This window comes from Clupea harengus, chromosome 17 (genome assembly GCF_900700415.2).
Source record: "Clupea harengus chromosome 17, Ch_v2.0.2, whole genome shotgun sequence".
NCBI classification, from domain to species: Eukaryota; Metazoa; Chordata; class Actinopteri; order Clupeiformes; family Clupeidae; genus Clupea; species Clupea harengus.
In genome coordinates, this window is record NC_045168.1 from 22,231,906 (window position 1) to 22,247,716 (window position 15,811).

General features: G+C 41.0%; 2 protein-coding genes across 2 annotated transcripts; one reads left to right on the forward strand and one right to left on the reverse strand.

Moving 5' to 3' along the window:
* Positions 1 to 1,702: 1,702 nt before the first annotated feature.
* si:ch73-264p11.1 (uncharacterized protein LOC100000923 homolog) lies at positions 1,703 to 6,355 on the reverse strand. Its single transcript, XM_031583454.2, has 4 exons — positions 5,281 to 6,355; positions 4,014 to 4,077; positions 3,344 to 3,509; positions 1,703 to 3,214 (listed from the first exon to the last, which is right to left on the reverse strand). Exons 1-4 carry the CDS (start codon positions 5,412 to 5,414, stop codon positions 3,171 to 3,173), a joined length of 408 nt encoding a protein of 135 aa, XP_031439314.1. The 5' UTR covers positions 5,415 to 6,355; the 3' UTR covers positions 1,703 to 3,170.
* Positions 6,356 to 9,095: 2,740 nt separating this feature from the next.
* plcxd2 (phosphatidylinositol-specific phospholipase C, X domain containing 2) lies at positions 9,096 to 15,781 on the forward strand. The gene is made up of 4 exons (XM_031583453.2): positions 9,096 to 9,567; positions 10,130 to 10,596; positions 12,323 to 12,564; positions 14,154 to 15,781. The coding sequence occupies exons 1-4, from the start codon at positions 9,468 to 9,470 to the stop codon at positions 14,305 to 14,307; spliced, it is 963 nt and encodes a 320-aa protein (XP_031439313.1). The 5' UTR covers positions 9,096 to 9,467; the 3' UTR covers positions 14,308 to 15,781.
* Positions 15,782 to 15,811: the final 30 nt, after the last annotated feature.

The following is a 15,811-nucleotide window of genomic DNA, read 5'->3' on the forward strand; positions in this document are numbered from 1 at the left end:
CCTCCCCCCCTAACAATTAAAAAAACAGTGCAAAGATTCAGACACACTCACATATTACCAGCAAAAGATGGGCAAACATTTTGTCATGTTTGTCTGTTAAACATTGTTTATTTAATTTGATCAAAGCTCACGATTCAAATATTTAAACATGTTTAACTTCTCACTTGGTGATCAACCAATACAATGTACATGTTAGACGATAGAAGTGTCCATTGCATTGATAATTTAATACAAATATAACATGTTAACTAAACAGTAGGCCCTGACCATGGCCGACCAGGCTACTATGCTGTAAGAGCACTGCCATACAAAATGTGTTTAGGTTTCTCATTCCGTTTTTTCAGCCTCAACCTCGCGCCTCCTTTGCTGTACTCTGTGACCCCCTGGGGCGCCCGCCCCACACTTTGGGATCCACCGGTACGTACATAGACATGCTTCAGCAAACAATTTTTTTACAACAGCAAGAAAGATGGGTTATACAGAACTTGAGAACATGAGTTTGCTAAAGCTAACAGTCAACAGTTAAAACACCCTAATTACACAGCATATACCCATTGATACAAAGTAGCAACACTGATTCCTCGGTTACCACAAAAGTAGAGCATTAATACTAGGGATGCACCGATACCGATACCAGTATCGGTATCGATACTTCGTTAAAATACTCTTACTCGTACTCGTTTTGAATTGCCGATACCAAGCACCGATACCACTCATCAGTATTTCACTGCATCAAACTGGCCAGGCTATGCTGACACAAAATGTGATTTATTGTCCTACCTGTCCTACCACTCTCTGCCAGACTAGTAAGTAGCTTATTTGCCGTCTTGTGTTGCATTTGCTTGATGTTTGACTGTGTTAGGAAAGTTTGTCATAGTGTCAAAGTATTTCAGTATACAGGTTTCGCTAAATTTAGCTGCTAGCATCTCGTTAGCGATTAGCAATTCCGTTCTGCTGCCCTAACAGCGATTTGGGCTCATTTTAAGATAAATGACGACGACAGGAGTAAGGCACAGTGTAAGATCTGCACTGCTACGTTGTCGAGGGGCGGAAAGGAAAGTACTTTGTTTAACACAAGCAATTTGATTAAACATCTGAAGACACACCATAGTGCTAAGTACACAGAGTTCACTGATGCTAGTGGCGCAAGACCGAAGCAACCAATCTTAACTGATGTCTTGCAAAAGAAAAAAACGCGCACGCACACACAGAGAGAGAGAGGTAGAGAGAAAGACTGTGCCACATAGGTTAAGTGATTGTTTGTGTACTTGAGCAGGAGATTCTTCTGATCCTTTTGTAACTGAAATGTGCTCTTGTGCTAATCCAGTAATAGTTCTGTTCACTTTTTGTTAAGCAGACTGTGTTGTTAACTATGCAGCAAATTGAATTGCCTTTATCTGGTTATATTTGCATTTTGTCTAATGTGATGATATTGTCTGTTTGAAGGCTTTTTTTGTGTGTTAAAACCAGAAAGCTCTGTTTATTTTTGGCTTGGGATAGCCTTCTGTTAATTTTGTACTATAGGCTTGACATAATCTGCAGAGGATAAAATAAAATCTGCCTCCAAATTAATTGCACTTTCATGGAGACCAAATCTAAGAAGTATCGGTATCGGTACTCGGTATCGGCAAGTACACAAATAAAAATACTCGTACTCGTATCGGTTTGTAAAAAAGTGGTATCGGTGCATCCCTAGTTAATACACACAGGTCTAAGTGTGCTTTTAGTTTCATGTACAAACATTTCCAGAAAGACGGACAGAAACATAGCTGGCATTGTGTCTGGTTAGAAGCTAGTTTTTCATTTGGTCTCTGTGGTCACCAAGGCTGTTTTTAGTTCTCCCCCTTGATTGTCGCACAACTGTTCTATATACAGTCATGAACCATCACTCTTACCATCTCATAAATGTGAGACTGTATTTTTTTCCCTTTTGTATAACATTTAGCCTAAGCTATCAGTTGTCCAGTATACTGTATATAGGTGACCTTTACCCCTTTCATTTGTCTAAACCCGTGTTGATTTTTAGTATTAAAGCCCCATTATGAGAGAATTGTAATTTGTTTGCTTCTGAGCTTCCCCTAAAGTTGCGGCATGTAGGTCACTTTCACCACTGTCGTTAATACAAATTGCGCTTTGAGACCCACTTATTGACAGTGGTACACTGTTGATGATGACGAAAAACTAGTGATCCGACAACTTTCCTAATACAGCCAGACATCAAGCAAGTGCAACAAAAGAGGCAGTTATTACTGACTAGTCCAACAGAAAGAAGGCCAGCTCGGCATCTGACTTGCATGCTTTTGTCTCTTCTAGCTCTCACCAATGAGTAAAAGCCAGTGTGAGACTGACTCTTATTTTCGGTTTCTTTGTCGATTACTCACTTTTTTTCTTCCTATCCTCCGATGTCTACCTAAGATGTTTCATCGCCTCTGCCATGATGTCCATACAGAGAATACTGCGATAGCTTCTTCTTATAGCTAGCAGAGGGGTCTAGTTGTTGTTTTGCGTGAGGTGGTGCCATAAAGCATTGCATAGTTTTCACGAGAGGTGTCATGCCCTGTCTCCCAAAGGTACATACCAGTGCAATAACAGGCATACCTGGCATGCTGTGGCAGTGGCACAGACCTTATTCTCTCTATTACAAGTCAGCGTAATGCCAAAATGATTTTGAAGCTGTTATTTTTAGGTGAAATTGTTACATAATGTTGCTTAAAGGGTTGACCCTTTAACCCTTTCACTCGTTGTTGTGTGATAGGCACTACCTGGGTTGCTAATAACATAGCTTTGAAAATATTGCATTAACCAAACTTAAGGTCCGCATTACTGAAGATACAAAGCCTAAAGGGAGTACTGTTAAAACATAAACATCCAAAAAGAAAGCACTGTTACAAAGCCGTGAATGTCATATGTGCACATACTGTACATTAGAAAAGGCTGTAAAACAAACACGTTAATTTATGTTTTGATAGAAATTATGAACATAAATGACCTAATTTAGGGTTAGATAAATACAAACAAAATACCTTGTGATTGCTCGCTTGTTGGCAGCTTAAGCCACAAATGTCACTTTTTTGTCACTATTTGAAAGTATGTACATTATGTACTACATGAAGAAGGGACAAATCCACTGAGCCAACAGCAACCAGAGAATATATTGTTCATTTGCTGCATCACGATGGGAGGACCACAACATACTCTGACATGTCTTCTACATCTGAATGACAGAAGGATAAAGACAAGAAAGAGGACACAACAGCATTCAGTGATATATGATTTGCATTACGAAGAATGGCTCATTTTTAGCTGTTTTGTATAACGTTGATGAATCAGTTCTCTCACTTACTCTCGTAGTCTGCCCCCTCGTCAGGGATGTGTGGGGACGGCGGTGGCATCTCTTTCCTCTTCACGCCATGGCGAAGATGAGTGGCCAGGCCTTGGTTTTTTTTCTTATAATGTGTGACGAGATCCTGCAGGTTCGTGAAAAATCTTTCCTCAACACCTTGACTGGTCTGAATAGGCCAGGTGTGAAAAAAAAAATAGGTAAGAATAAAACAAAGGCCGTACTGATGTCAGTGTGAATAAGTGTGTAACAAAAGTGCAAAACCCAACAGGAAACAGTCCTAGTCTAGCTCTAAGCCCTTAGTATTGATTCATATAGCACATACCTACGTAGTGCAGCTACTAATCAACAGTAGGTTTGTTGTTTATATCGTCCAATACATAAACAGACGATGAATGCAGATGAAATTGAACCATGTATGAAACACCATAGGCAGTGAAACACCAGTGCTCATACAAATGTGTTATTTTACTTTTGTAGTGTATTAGTAGAGTTACAGAATTAAGACTCACTAACAATATTTAATATGGGCTGTATTCCTCATAATCTGTCAAAGCCAGTTATAACGACAACAAAAATCCAAAATATCCCAAGGATAATTTAAAGAAAATCCTGTGGGCACACAATAATGGTAGTACACTATGTATACCAATCATTCTACCTGATACCATACCTGTAAAGTATATAATCCTTGGTGGGTCTGTAATATCCGGTAAGTGTAAACTATCCTGTGTTTGCTGTGAATACATGAAATAACATATGTAGCCTAAGTTTAAGTTCCATCCAGAGTCCATATACAGTGCATTCAGAAAGTATTCAGACCATTTAACTTTTTCACATTTTGTTATGTTGCAGCCTTATGCTAAAATCGCTTTAAATGTTATTTTTTCCCCCCCATCAATCTACACTCAATACCCCATAATGACAAAGCCAAGATGGGACATTTTTTGCGAGTAGCGATTCCTCTGCTCTGAACTAATGCTTTTGAAAAAGCATTTATTTCCCACACGTTCCAGTAAAGGTAACTTTAAAATCAAGGAGAGCAATCTAGAGGCAAATGAGGGAAAACCAATCTCATAGAAAACTGAAATGTTAGGAAGCCTTCCATTATCATTGGCTCAGAGCATCAAAGTTGTTGGCTACTGTAAACTGAACCCACATTTAGGACCAGGAAGAGTGTCAATATGTACTGGCCAATAGTTACAAGAACAGGCTGCCTTTGGGGTACTCTTATGTGGAAGATCTAAGATCTGGGTAAGAGATATGACAAGTACTGCAATGCATTAGATTGATATTCTGTAGCAGTGACAACAGGAATATTTGCTAATATCTGGTAACCCTGTCAGAGAAATCTTAAAGTCTTCCAGTCCTTAGTGCTCCTGCCACTCAACTACTCAACTGCTGACAACACCAAAGTTATGGCTGTGATGGTTTGGATAAAAGTATTTGGTAAATTAGTTAATAATATGAAGGATGGAGGTCTATCACTGTACATTTTCAGGTTAATAATAAATTAGCAATTCAATCAATAATCAATTAGAATTGCACCAAGTCTAACCTCAAATGCAGAAGAACCTTAACTGCCAGAGATGTAATTGATCTAAGGTCCCAAAAATGTGCTTGTGGTTGGAGATGGCCCATGATATGCATTTCACCCACTCAAGTACATGTATAGATATGTACGTAATTAAGCTTCAGTTGTTTTTAAGCAGTGACGCAGTGAAACGTTGGTCTATATTAGAGTAAGCTTTCACCCAATTTGAAGCTATAAAGCATTTTCAACATTTCAGTCATTCTACATTTGAACAACATTTTATATTGAAAAGACTACTGTCTGAGCCAAAATAACATTTACTAGTAGAGAACATTTTGAAGTAGACATTACTTACATCAAAGCAAAGTGAAAACATATTACGTTATTTTCTAGAAGGCATACTTACTAAACGCACAGGCACAGAGCGCCTGCGATGGTTTCACTGTCTCTAATGAGATAACTCCCATCCTTGTTTTTCTTTGAGAGCAGTTCCTCACATGTAGTTCGGCTTATGGGCCCATGATAAACTGGGGTGTCCATAGTCCATGTGTGTTGTGTGCACACTAGACTAGGCCGCACAAAGTGTCTCCACAATCTCAAGTTGCTCTTCTACTTTCAAATGGTCTGTGTCTCAGCCTTTAGCCTTTCACACAGGAAGTGAGCTTGTTTGTGTGTGTGGTTAGTTGGCAGAATTGAGAAGTTCACAGAAAAGACGGCCAACCACAGAGTATTACTAGATCTTCCATTGTAGGTCTAATTAATGTCTAGGTTGGGATATCTGAGGAGTGTTTACACTTTCATTCATCCATTTGTTTTTGTGATTAGTTATTTGATAACTAACAAACTATTGTTATTCATTCATTGTTTGCTTTTTTTGTGTTTTTTTTTTTTGTCTTTGCTCTATGTAAAGCGTCTTTGGGTACCTAAAAAAGCGCTATATAAGTTTAAAGTATTCATTCATTTATTAATTTATTAAGTATGGATTTAATATTTTCCTGAGTTTACCTTGGGCATGTTAGGGTATTATCTCCATTGATTGGGACTATGATTTCTCAACAAAGACAATAAAGACATATGCAACAACAAACCTGTGCACTGTGCACTTTTCCCAACCACTTTTCTTTGACCTCGATGGAAAATGTCATGAGGTCAAGGAAAGATGTGAAGAAAAATAAATATAGACATGAAAAGGCCACATATTGTCATAATCGGTTGTTGTTGCTGCAGAGAGGAATTGTGGGGCAGCATTATCTTCTTTCCTTACGTAAAGGATGACTGCCACTTACATAGTTCCAGGACATTTGACTCAGTTGGGACTAAGATTTAGGACTCAGTTAAGACTATTCGACCGCAACCTCTGAATAGATGTACTAGAATTCCCTGATGACTACCTAATCAAACTTTACCATTTTTTTTAATTAAAATACATTTGTATTCAATAAATAATATTCCACCACCTTTTCACCTGTAGCCTAATATTAAAAGAAAGTATGGTAGACCACATTTAAACTCATTGACTCGTGCAACAAATTAATAAAAGTATTGCAGTTCAATTTTGCTGGTTTGTGATGTAAAGGGTTATAAGTATTTTTTAAGTCACTAGCCACAAAGATAAAAGTTGAATTACTTGGCTAAAGCCCTTGATGAGCACAAATGATAACTTTTATGGCACAAACGAACAGCAATGCGTGTATTAATGTTCTGATGACATGGGGGCCCAACTTCACAGAGGTCTGCAGCTGTGTTGCTTTTTTGTTCAGAAAATGTGCTCATACTCACCATAAGCACGCATCAAAACTTCTAACTCCAGTCAGACAACCTTGATTTCTTGCTGGTTGCCATGGTGATTTGTAGCAGCGGAGCTCCATTGATGGAATTGCTGCTCTGGAACTGAAAACTCAGAGTTTTCCATCTCCGGATTCATCAGCTGAGTTCAGGGTTAGGCTCAAAGTTGGTCAAACCTGGAAATCTGGCATACCCCCCTGGTTGACTTTTACTAATGATGTGAATATTGCTGTCTTACTGTTGTGTCATACAATACCTACAGTAGTGGCCAAAATTATTAGAACACCTGACAGATCTGAAAAAATTGACCTTTTTTTGCCTCCAAAACATGATTTCATTTCATAATGTTCATGAAACATGCAGATGATTGCTCTGAGCATGACAAATATCAGATGAAGTGAATCCTACTGTTTTTATCCACTTTTAACTTTAATATTTGGTATGTCCACCTTTTGCAGCAATTACAGCAGCACATCTCTCTGGCATAGTGTCAATATATTACCTGAAAACTTCAACACTAAGGTGATCCCATGCCTTCTCCAACTCAAGTCAAAGGCTTTCCTTTGAATGTACAATATATCTGTCAAGTTTATTTTCCAACTTGCCCCAAATTTGGTCGATGGGGTTGAGGTCCAGACCTTGAGGGGGCCAGTCCATTATTTTCAATGTTCCAGCAGATTCCTTCTGTTGCAGGTAGTTCCGGCATTAGTTAGAAGAATGTTTAGGGTCATTGTCCTCTTAGAAAATAAATCCAGGCCCAATAAGACGACTCCAAGATGGTACTCCGTGCCTCACCAGAATGTTGTGGTACACTTTCTTATCCATGATTCCATGAATTTTCACTAAGTCACCTGTTCCTCAGGCTGAAATGGCACCCCACACCATAATACTACCCCCTCCGTGTTTAACTGTTGGCAAGAGACACTCATTTTTATATCTCCCCCTCCCTCCGTCGAACATACACTCTTTACTTGTTGGCAAACCGTTCAAACTTGGACTCATCAGTCCACAACACTTTATACCAATCTTCCTTTGTCCATTTCTTCTGTTCTTTTGCAAATTTCAGGCGTTCCACCCTATTTAGCTTTTTCAGTAATGGTTTCTTTGCTGCTATTCCACCAACAAGTCCTTTTCTCCCAGTTTCCGACGCACAGTTCTTGAAGACACTTTTGCACCAGTAGTCATTGTGGTGTTGATCTCGTCACGCAATTCTCGTGAGGTCTTTCTTCGGTCCTTAAGACTGAGAAGTTTAAGATCCTTCACTTGGCTGTCTGAAAGACAGTTCTGGTGTGAATTGGTGGCATCATGGCACTTTAAAGTGTACTTAACAGTGCTTGGACTGCATTTCAAGGCCTTGGCTATGCAGCGTTAACTCCAGCCAGCATCAAAAAGGGCCTTTATTCGAACCCGTTGCTCACTCATTAGCTCTTTCTTCACCTTAGCCATGTTCAAAGAGCAACATGTGCTTCAAGACTACTTCTAGAGGCTTTGAATTTATACCAATTGGTGGTGTGGCCTCAGTGACAAAACTCTGATGTTACCAATCACTTAATGAGCAGGATAGGCCTTGTACATTCAAAATAATCACGCAGCTGTGTCCTAAGACTCTCGCTTCACCATCAATTTAACCACGATCACACCTTACAATGATCATACAAGTAATTTGGCTTCTTCTGTGAAGGAACATGATTGTGTGACATTGACAGTGAAATAGGCCTAACTTGTTTTTTGTAAGGAAAATAACCTAAATCTCCTTAAGATGGCTCTATTCTATGTTTTATAGAGCATAATGATGACTTTGTAGATATTTCATTAGTTTTATGGGTATTTTAATGGCCAATTCAACTGAAACCTTAAATATGCCAAGTGTTCTAATAATTTTGGCCACCACTGTAAGTGCTTACATTATTTTGTATTATCTTATTGCGTACACACCTTTTGTCCTCTGTCCTCACCCTGTAAATACAACATATTTGGCAGTTGGTTCATTGTTGTTTTGCAATCTGTTGTATCTGGGTTATTAAATTCTGTGATAATAGGCCTAATTGCAAAAAGAGCTTTCATTGGCAGGAAAGAAAATAACAAAATTCTCATGAGCAAACGAGGAGAAATTTCTTTGAACAGCACAGTCATGTCATACAAGTTCTACTGGTCTTATTTTATATCCAAGTCTGACCTTAATGCAATAAGGCTGATACTCGCTTGAAACGTAGTTTTATGATTGAGGAGAGGTACATGTGTTGCTTCGATCTCTAGGCAAAGCGTAAAACAGGTTATAGGCCGCCAGTGCATGCCAAAACCTTGTCGGAATTTGTACGTATAGCTATATGAGGGAAATGTGTGACCACCAATTAGACATTTGGTCATTTGACCATCGTGGGCAGTCACTGCGTATAAACTGGTGAGCCATTTCTGACGTCAGTCCGATTATGTCCATCTGGCGGTTTTCCTGTAGTTAGGTGGGTGAATGCCTGAGCGGGTGGGGATAATCTGGAGATGCCACGGCCCAAAGAGTGTTTAATTTATGCAAGGAGGGTGGAGAGAAGGAGTGGTATTTGGGATTAAGCAGATTACCCTCATTAGCACATGCCTGTGTACGAATGGACAAGACAGTTGGCTCAGTTAGAACCTCCGCAGGTGCGAGTCTGGATATCAGGAAAACAGTAGCCTATACAGCAGCAACATTTTAAGGATGATTTCTCGACGGGTGAGCCTCTCTGGAGTTGCGTGGATTTTGGTGCTGTACCATCCGCACATGCTCAAGTACTGACACGATGTGGCGTTTGAGGTTTTAAATCATCAAACAACATGAAAACCAGACCCACTGTCAATGGCTCCAATGCCGACTGGATGGGCTCGCTTGCCCCTAAACTCACCTCGATGCCTCTGAAGCATTTGGCTGTGCCAGGTAACAATCTCAGCGATTCCTCAGCTATGTTATGTTTAGTTGTATTGTGAATACTGTAGACTCTATTTAATCCTTGCGTTTCGATATGCTTAAACGAAGTCATTGTCACTAGCTGACACTCTTTGATCATTACCTAAAACTAATTGAGCGGCGGTTAAAGTTTACGTCATGTAGCCTACACAAATGTTTTAGACGTAGGCCTACTTCACCTAATTTCAATACTTGTCAATTCCCCATAGGAGTGACGGCTTCAGTGTAGTTGTCAAAACTTGTTGACTAATATGCCAGTAGTTTTTTTTTTCATGTTTCCATGATGACAAACTACATTTTAAGATATGAATAACTGTATACTTTGTATAATACCTGACTGCTTCACTTTGTCAGTTATTGTGAATAGGCTAGCTCTACATGCAGGGAATTAATAAAATAAGGCTGTATAGGCAATCGTTTGTGGAGTAGGGTCTCCTGCCACATTCACAAAACAACAATGTGCTTCTTAAATTAGTCCTCTGATGATGAAGTTGTGTTCCACTTAAAGCTGACTGATGATGCTTCTGTTTAGGGTCTCATGACTCCTTCAGCTTCTGGGTGGATGAGAAGGCTCCAGTTGGACCTGACCAGAAAGCTGTGGTGAAACACCTTGCGGCAGTGTTCCGTCTACTGGCGAAAAAGGTGATGAAGAAGTGGTCTATGACCCAGAATCTCACCTTCAAGGAACAACTGGAGGGCGGTATTCGCTACTTCGACCTTCGCGTGTCCTCTAAGCCGGGCGAACCGGGCCACGAGATCTACTTCATTCACGGGCTGTTCGGGCACAAGGTGCGCGACGGCCTGAACGACATCAACAATTTCCTCAATGTTCACCGTAAGGAGGTGGTGTTTCTGGACTTCAACCATCACTACGCCATGGAGGAGGAACACCATCGCTACCTCCTTACCATGCTACAGCAGGTGTTCGGCTCAAAACTGTGCAAGATCTGTGTGGTGGAGGAGATCTCGCTCAACTACCTGTGGGAGCAAAAGTATCAGGTGAGTTAACAAATTGTTTCAAAATTGAATTTGATGAATCACAAACACAGGTATTTATCATATGTGAATACACGGTCAGATTTGCATGTATGTGGAATAGATGCTTCTACCTAGACTTAATGTAAGTGACACACAGTATACAGTACGGTACGACACACTTAAAAAACGGTAAAAGCATCTTCCTGTTTGTCATGCAGAAAAGACTTATACTGGATAAGAGCAGGTAGCCTACCAAACTGATCCTTAATGGGAAATTCATTTTATAGGCTTATATCAGAATGTTTTCTTGCATTTCCACAGTGCATACAATGTCATGATGTAGGTGATAATAGTGCACCTTCACAACTCCAGAGAAACACATGTGGTATGATAGGCTATTCTCAGCTAATAAGCAGTGCTGAGGAGTATAACAGCCTTAGTGAAAGACGTTTAGAAGATTACAGAGAATCAGACAGTGTTCTCTACTCTCACTCAGCACTCAGCACTGATATCAAGCTGCATGCATATAAGAGCGTGTTTGTGTGTGTTGGGGGGTGTGACATTGCTGCATGTTAATCAGCAGTGATAATCACTCCTCTCGATACTCATTTGAGGAGGTGTGGGAGAGGATTGAAGGCTGCGTACATGGAAAAGTTACCACCTCCAACCTGCTTAGTGGCAAGTCTCATCATGGCTCATTGAGGGATTGTTATTCTCTCAAAGCTCAGTGGAAATTGAATTACCTTTTGGGAGATGTTTTTTGTGGATGGTGTGGGTGTTTTTTTTTATATAATGTGTTTATTGATCAGGCCACAGAGCATATTACAAACAGTATAGGAATTGGCCGCACAAAGGTCTAACATTTTTCAAAACAGGAGTAACCACATGAACAGGAAACAAATGTGGTACCTGCCACCCACCCAACCACCCACTCATTGAGTACAACACACGTGATAAATGTATCAAATTAAAATAAGTAAATAGATCAAATCAAAAAATAAAAAAGAGGGGGAGAAGGAGAGGAAAAGGAGAAGGCGGGAGGGGGCTATTAGTCAGTGGCCATTGACGTTAGACGGTTTATGAACAATAAGAAGGGGTCCCAAGTCCTGTTACATTTTTTCATGGATCCCCTGACTGTGTGTTTGATTGGTTCTAGATGCAGAAATGACATGGTGGTTTAGGACTCTTCCAGTGTAGCAGTATCTGACGTTTGGCTATAAGAGCAGCGGTGACCATCTTTACAGACAGAATATATAATGTCTTTCTCTTTCTGTCTGTGTGTGGTTAGGGGGTGTCAGCGGTTTCCATTTCCTTCTTCTGCCCTCTAAATAATGTTCTTCGTAAGGCTGAAAGGAAGTCAAGCTCTGGTGTGGTGTTGCACACACTAGTCATCTTATAGTCATGATGCACACAAAGTGAATACTTTCTGGTAGCCTCAGAAAGCAGTGTGTGGTAGGCGGCGTTACGGACCATTTGTTATTGTCTCTTTTCCTTTTCATAATCTGTATTTTGACATAATGCCAAATATGCATTGCGCATTTTATCAGCATATTTGTTGTCATGTGTGTGTACGTAATGTTGGTGTAATTTGTGCATTGTCATCTTTTGTGTAAAACATATATTTGCATACTCTCACTGCCTTGCTAGAGATTGCAATGTCTACAGGGTAACCCATTATATTGCATACAGTATCAGCATCCCCCCCCCACATCCCCTTCAGCTCTTCAGTTCTTTCCCCTTTCGCCAGGTTCTGGTGTTCTACCACCACACGTCCGCTGATAGTTGCCCTATGATGTGGCCGGGAAACAAGATCCCGGCGCCCTGGGCCAACACCACGAACACTACCAAGCTCGTCCAGTTTCTGGAGACCACACTGGAGGAGCGAGCCAAGTACGGCACCTTCCACGTCTCCCAGGCTATCCTCACGCCGCAAGTCAAGACGATCGTCAAAGGCCTAGTCCGAGGACTACGCAATCACCTGGTGGAAAGGTGAACAGCTCTTGACTAACAGAGTGTATTTTTAAAGAGTTTTAAGGACTTTAAAGAGTGCATCAGCATTCAATGGTCAGGTGGATAATAGATGACAGAACAACATAAAAAAAATGGGATGCTTATTTTTGTATATGAACTACAAGCCCCCCAATATTGTCCAGATCTCATGTCCTCCATAACCAGAAAACAACCAGAAGGGGGCAATGTAGTGTAAATAAAAAAGTTTGAACACCCCTTCCTCCAAGAGCCAAGTCACTCACTCACACAAACATGATCAAAGCAATAAGGGATTAAGAAAGTGAGAAACAAAAACCCCAGTATTTCCCCTCCAGAGGTTCTAGTTGTGGCAGCATCATGGTGCTCCTCATGTGGGTAGGATTAGGCCTGATCCTGGGGGGCCTGGTGGCCCTTTGATGTCCAGGCATCAGGGAGTGAGTGAGAGGACAGTGGTCGTCACTGGCTCAAGCAGAGGCAAGGTACAGGCAAACCTGGCTTAGTGCTTCATTATCAGAGCTGAAGCATAGACATGGCCTGTTTGGTCACTCTAATAAACTGCACGCGATGGTAGCTGGAACTGACATGCACAGGATAGGCTATCGCACACAGAGAGTCGCCTAGGAGGAAATGGCTTAATTGTGACCCTGTGTGGAGGCAGGGTTGTTTGTTATTTCAAGCTAAATATTTAGCTCAGGCGTTCCATTTCCTGGTTTTGTCCAAATGGCTAAAGAGCATGGGTCATGAGTGATGAACCACGACTCCATATCAGTGGATTTCCTTTTGGTCCTGTGTCGGGACTTTCATATGTTGGGTCCAGTGGTCACATCCAATCTCACAGATGAACAAATGTATAGTTAACACACATACCACTTTTTTTACCTATCCAATATGTATCTTTATGCTTTTTATTGATACCAAAAATGAATTGAACTAACAACTAATGACTATTAGCTAATGACTTATGGTAGAAACATTAGCCATGGCCAAGTTATCAAACAGTTATACAAAGTATGTGATGCTTCATGAATATGGACCTTCAGGATGATTAGTAAATCACAGTAATGATGACTAGTCGTGCCTAATCCCTCTCACTGCAAACTTTAGTGGACATGAAAAGAGAGGACTATCTGCCTAGCATTTCCATGGGAATTACATCTTGGTAATGTACTGAATGAGATTTGCGCTTGCTAAAGCAGGTAAAGAATGTAGGAGAAAGGTTGTCCAGTGATCACAAAATCCACTACAGCATGTCCTATCACTGTCCATTTGCAGTACAATATCCCTACCGAGGGATATGAAGTTTTTGTAAGGGTATGTTTAGATTTGATTTAAATATAATTCTTTTTTACTACATTCCTTTTACTCTCATGTTATTATTGCTGAGGTCTTCTAGAATATAATCATAAATGCCACTTTTGACTCAATGTTTTTACTTAGGGGAAATATACAAAACAACAAAAAATGTCAGACTACCTAAAAAAGGCTTGGACTCAGTAGGGTTATTAAGTACCACTGTCTGACAGTACCACAACAATACCCACGCTAACCATGATAACCACTCATGACCTGACCTCTTTTTTTTTACACAGAAATCTACCAAAGATAATGACCTGGGTGGAAGCCCAAAAGCCTGGTGTAGATGGAGTGAACATCATCACGTCAGACTTTGTGGAGCTAGTTGACTTTGCTAACACTGTGATCAAATTAAACAACCTGCTTCTTGAAGACAGAGCTGTCAGGTGATCTCTGCAGGTACCAGCTGTCACAGGTAGTCCGCCAAAGAGCCAAGGGTCACTCTTGTCACAGAGCCAAGACGGTCAGCTTATCAGCAGAGGACACTATGATTGGACCGACTCCAAGAGACAGTGCTCAAGCGGCCGCCCCAGAGCCGTGCCGTGCCGCGCCACGCCGCACCACAGTGATGACATTGAGCTGTAAACATCAGCGTTGTCTACGCCTTCACTACAGCACGCGAGGCAGTGGAGAGCGGGGGCTTAACCAATCATGGTCTAAGTCATTAGTAATGGAGCCAAGGATTATCTGCATTGTGCTGTTGCTCTCGCAATGTCTCACAGTTGCCTAAAAGTTCGGGCTGTATAGTGTTTCACTTTTTCAGGCTCTGAGCCTATATTCTGGACTGCTTTCATAGTCTGTGGGTAGTGGATTTCATTCAGACTCAAACACAATTGCAAGCAATACACGATCTCTCTCTCTCTCTCTCTCTCACTACCACAACACAAGCAGAGGCCATCATTTGTAGTGATTACTTGCTATTTATTATGGTTTTTAATCATGTGTTTTAATATCTGATATTAAAATCACGTTGTTTTCAAACTGAGTGTCATCAGGTTAGCCATCACGTCATCCAGAAGTCTTCTGAGCCAGAGATTGGCTCACTTCACACCTTGTACTGTAAATGGTTGTTCAACCCAGCAGACCAAAATGTGTATGAAAACACTTTCTCTCTCTCTGGTTGTCAGGAGGTGGGCACTGTGGTGTGGTCTGGAGAGTATTCACACCGGGTGCAAGTGGGAACAAACAGCATACCGATAGATTTGTGGCACGCTGCTCTGTGTTTCTGTTGGGGCGGTCAGTCGCTCCACTTGTGGTTAGAAATAAGAGCTGTGAAAGTAGATATCACAGTTTGTGGGTTTCACTCACGTGACTTTGCTGGTGTGGATAGTCCCATTTGCCCTTCAATGCCAGCTATAGCTCAGCCACCACCTGTAAGATTAAAATGGGATCTCCGCTAAAGTCCATTCTCGTGAGATGATTTTGTATTCCTTATTACAATGGGTATTGTGACAAGGTGTTTACAGGAACTGTTCCCTAAATCCCCCTTGCCCAAGCCAACAGCAACAATGACATGCAAGCGACGCCGTAAAGGAAGAGGCCTTGAACAGAACCTGCATAAGGGTGCAGTCTGAGTCAAACTGATGGTGTGAACAGTGCAGCCAAACACTAAATCGGCAGGCTGCCATGTGAACTGTGCACAGAGGACGGGAACCCACCTGTAGGTGAAGAGTTAACTGGTTAACCCACATCTAACCACAAGCTGCTCCAGGTGACCATTTCCACATTTCTGTGGAGTAAGTTGGATATATGGGATATGCAGAATTGGAAAGTACCAAATATTGTGTATGGGGTTGCACATTTATTGCAAATGCCTCAAACGTATGGAAAGATATATTAAAATCTTGTCCGTTCACCTACAAAAGCCTGATGTTGAGCATGTGCTGTATGTATC

What these genes read in the sequence shown, in the direction of transcription:
- si:ch73-264p11.1 (XM_031583454.2), bottom strand. Translation starts at nt 5,414, where the DNA reads ATGGACACCCCAGTTTATCATGGGCCCATAAGCCGAACTACATGTGAG. An exon ending in AAGGATTATATACTTTACAG is followed by an intron (nt 3,510 to 4,013) that starts GTATGGTATCAG and finishes TGGCCTATTCAG; the next exon opens with ACCAGTCAAGGTGTTGAGGA. An exon ending in CGAGGGGGCAGACTACGAGA is followed by an intron (nt 3,215 to 3,343) that starts GTAAGTGAGAGA and finishes TCTGTCATTCAG; the next exon opens with ATGTAGAAGACATGTCAGAG.
- plcxd2 (XM_031583453.2), top strand. Translation starts at nt 9,468, where the DNA reads ATGAAAACCAGACCCACTGTCAATGGCTCCAATGCCGACTGGATGGGC. An exon ending in TGTGGGAGCAAAAGTATCAG is followed by an intron (nt 10,597 to 12,322) that starts GTGAGTTAACAA and finishes CCCTTTCGCCAG; the next exon opens with GTTCTGGTGTTCTACCACCA. An exon ending in CGCAATCACCTGGTGGAAAG is followed by an intron (nt 12,565 to 14,153) that starts GTGAACAGCTCT and finishes TTTTTTACACAG; the next exon opens with AAATCTACCAAAGATAATGA.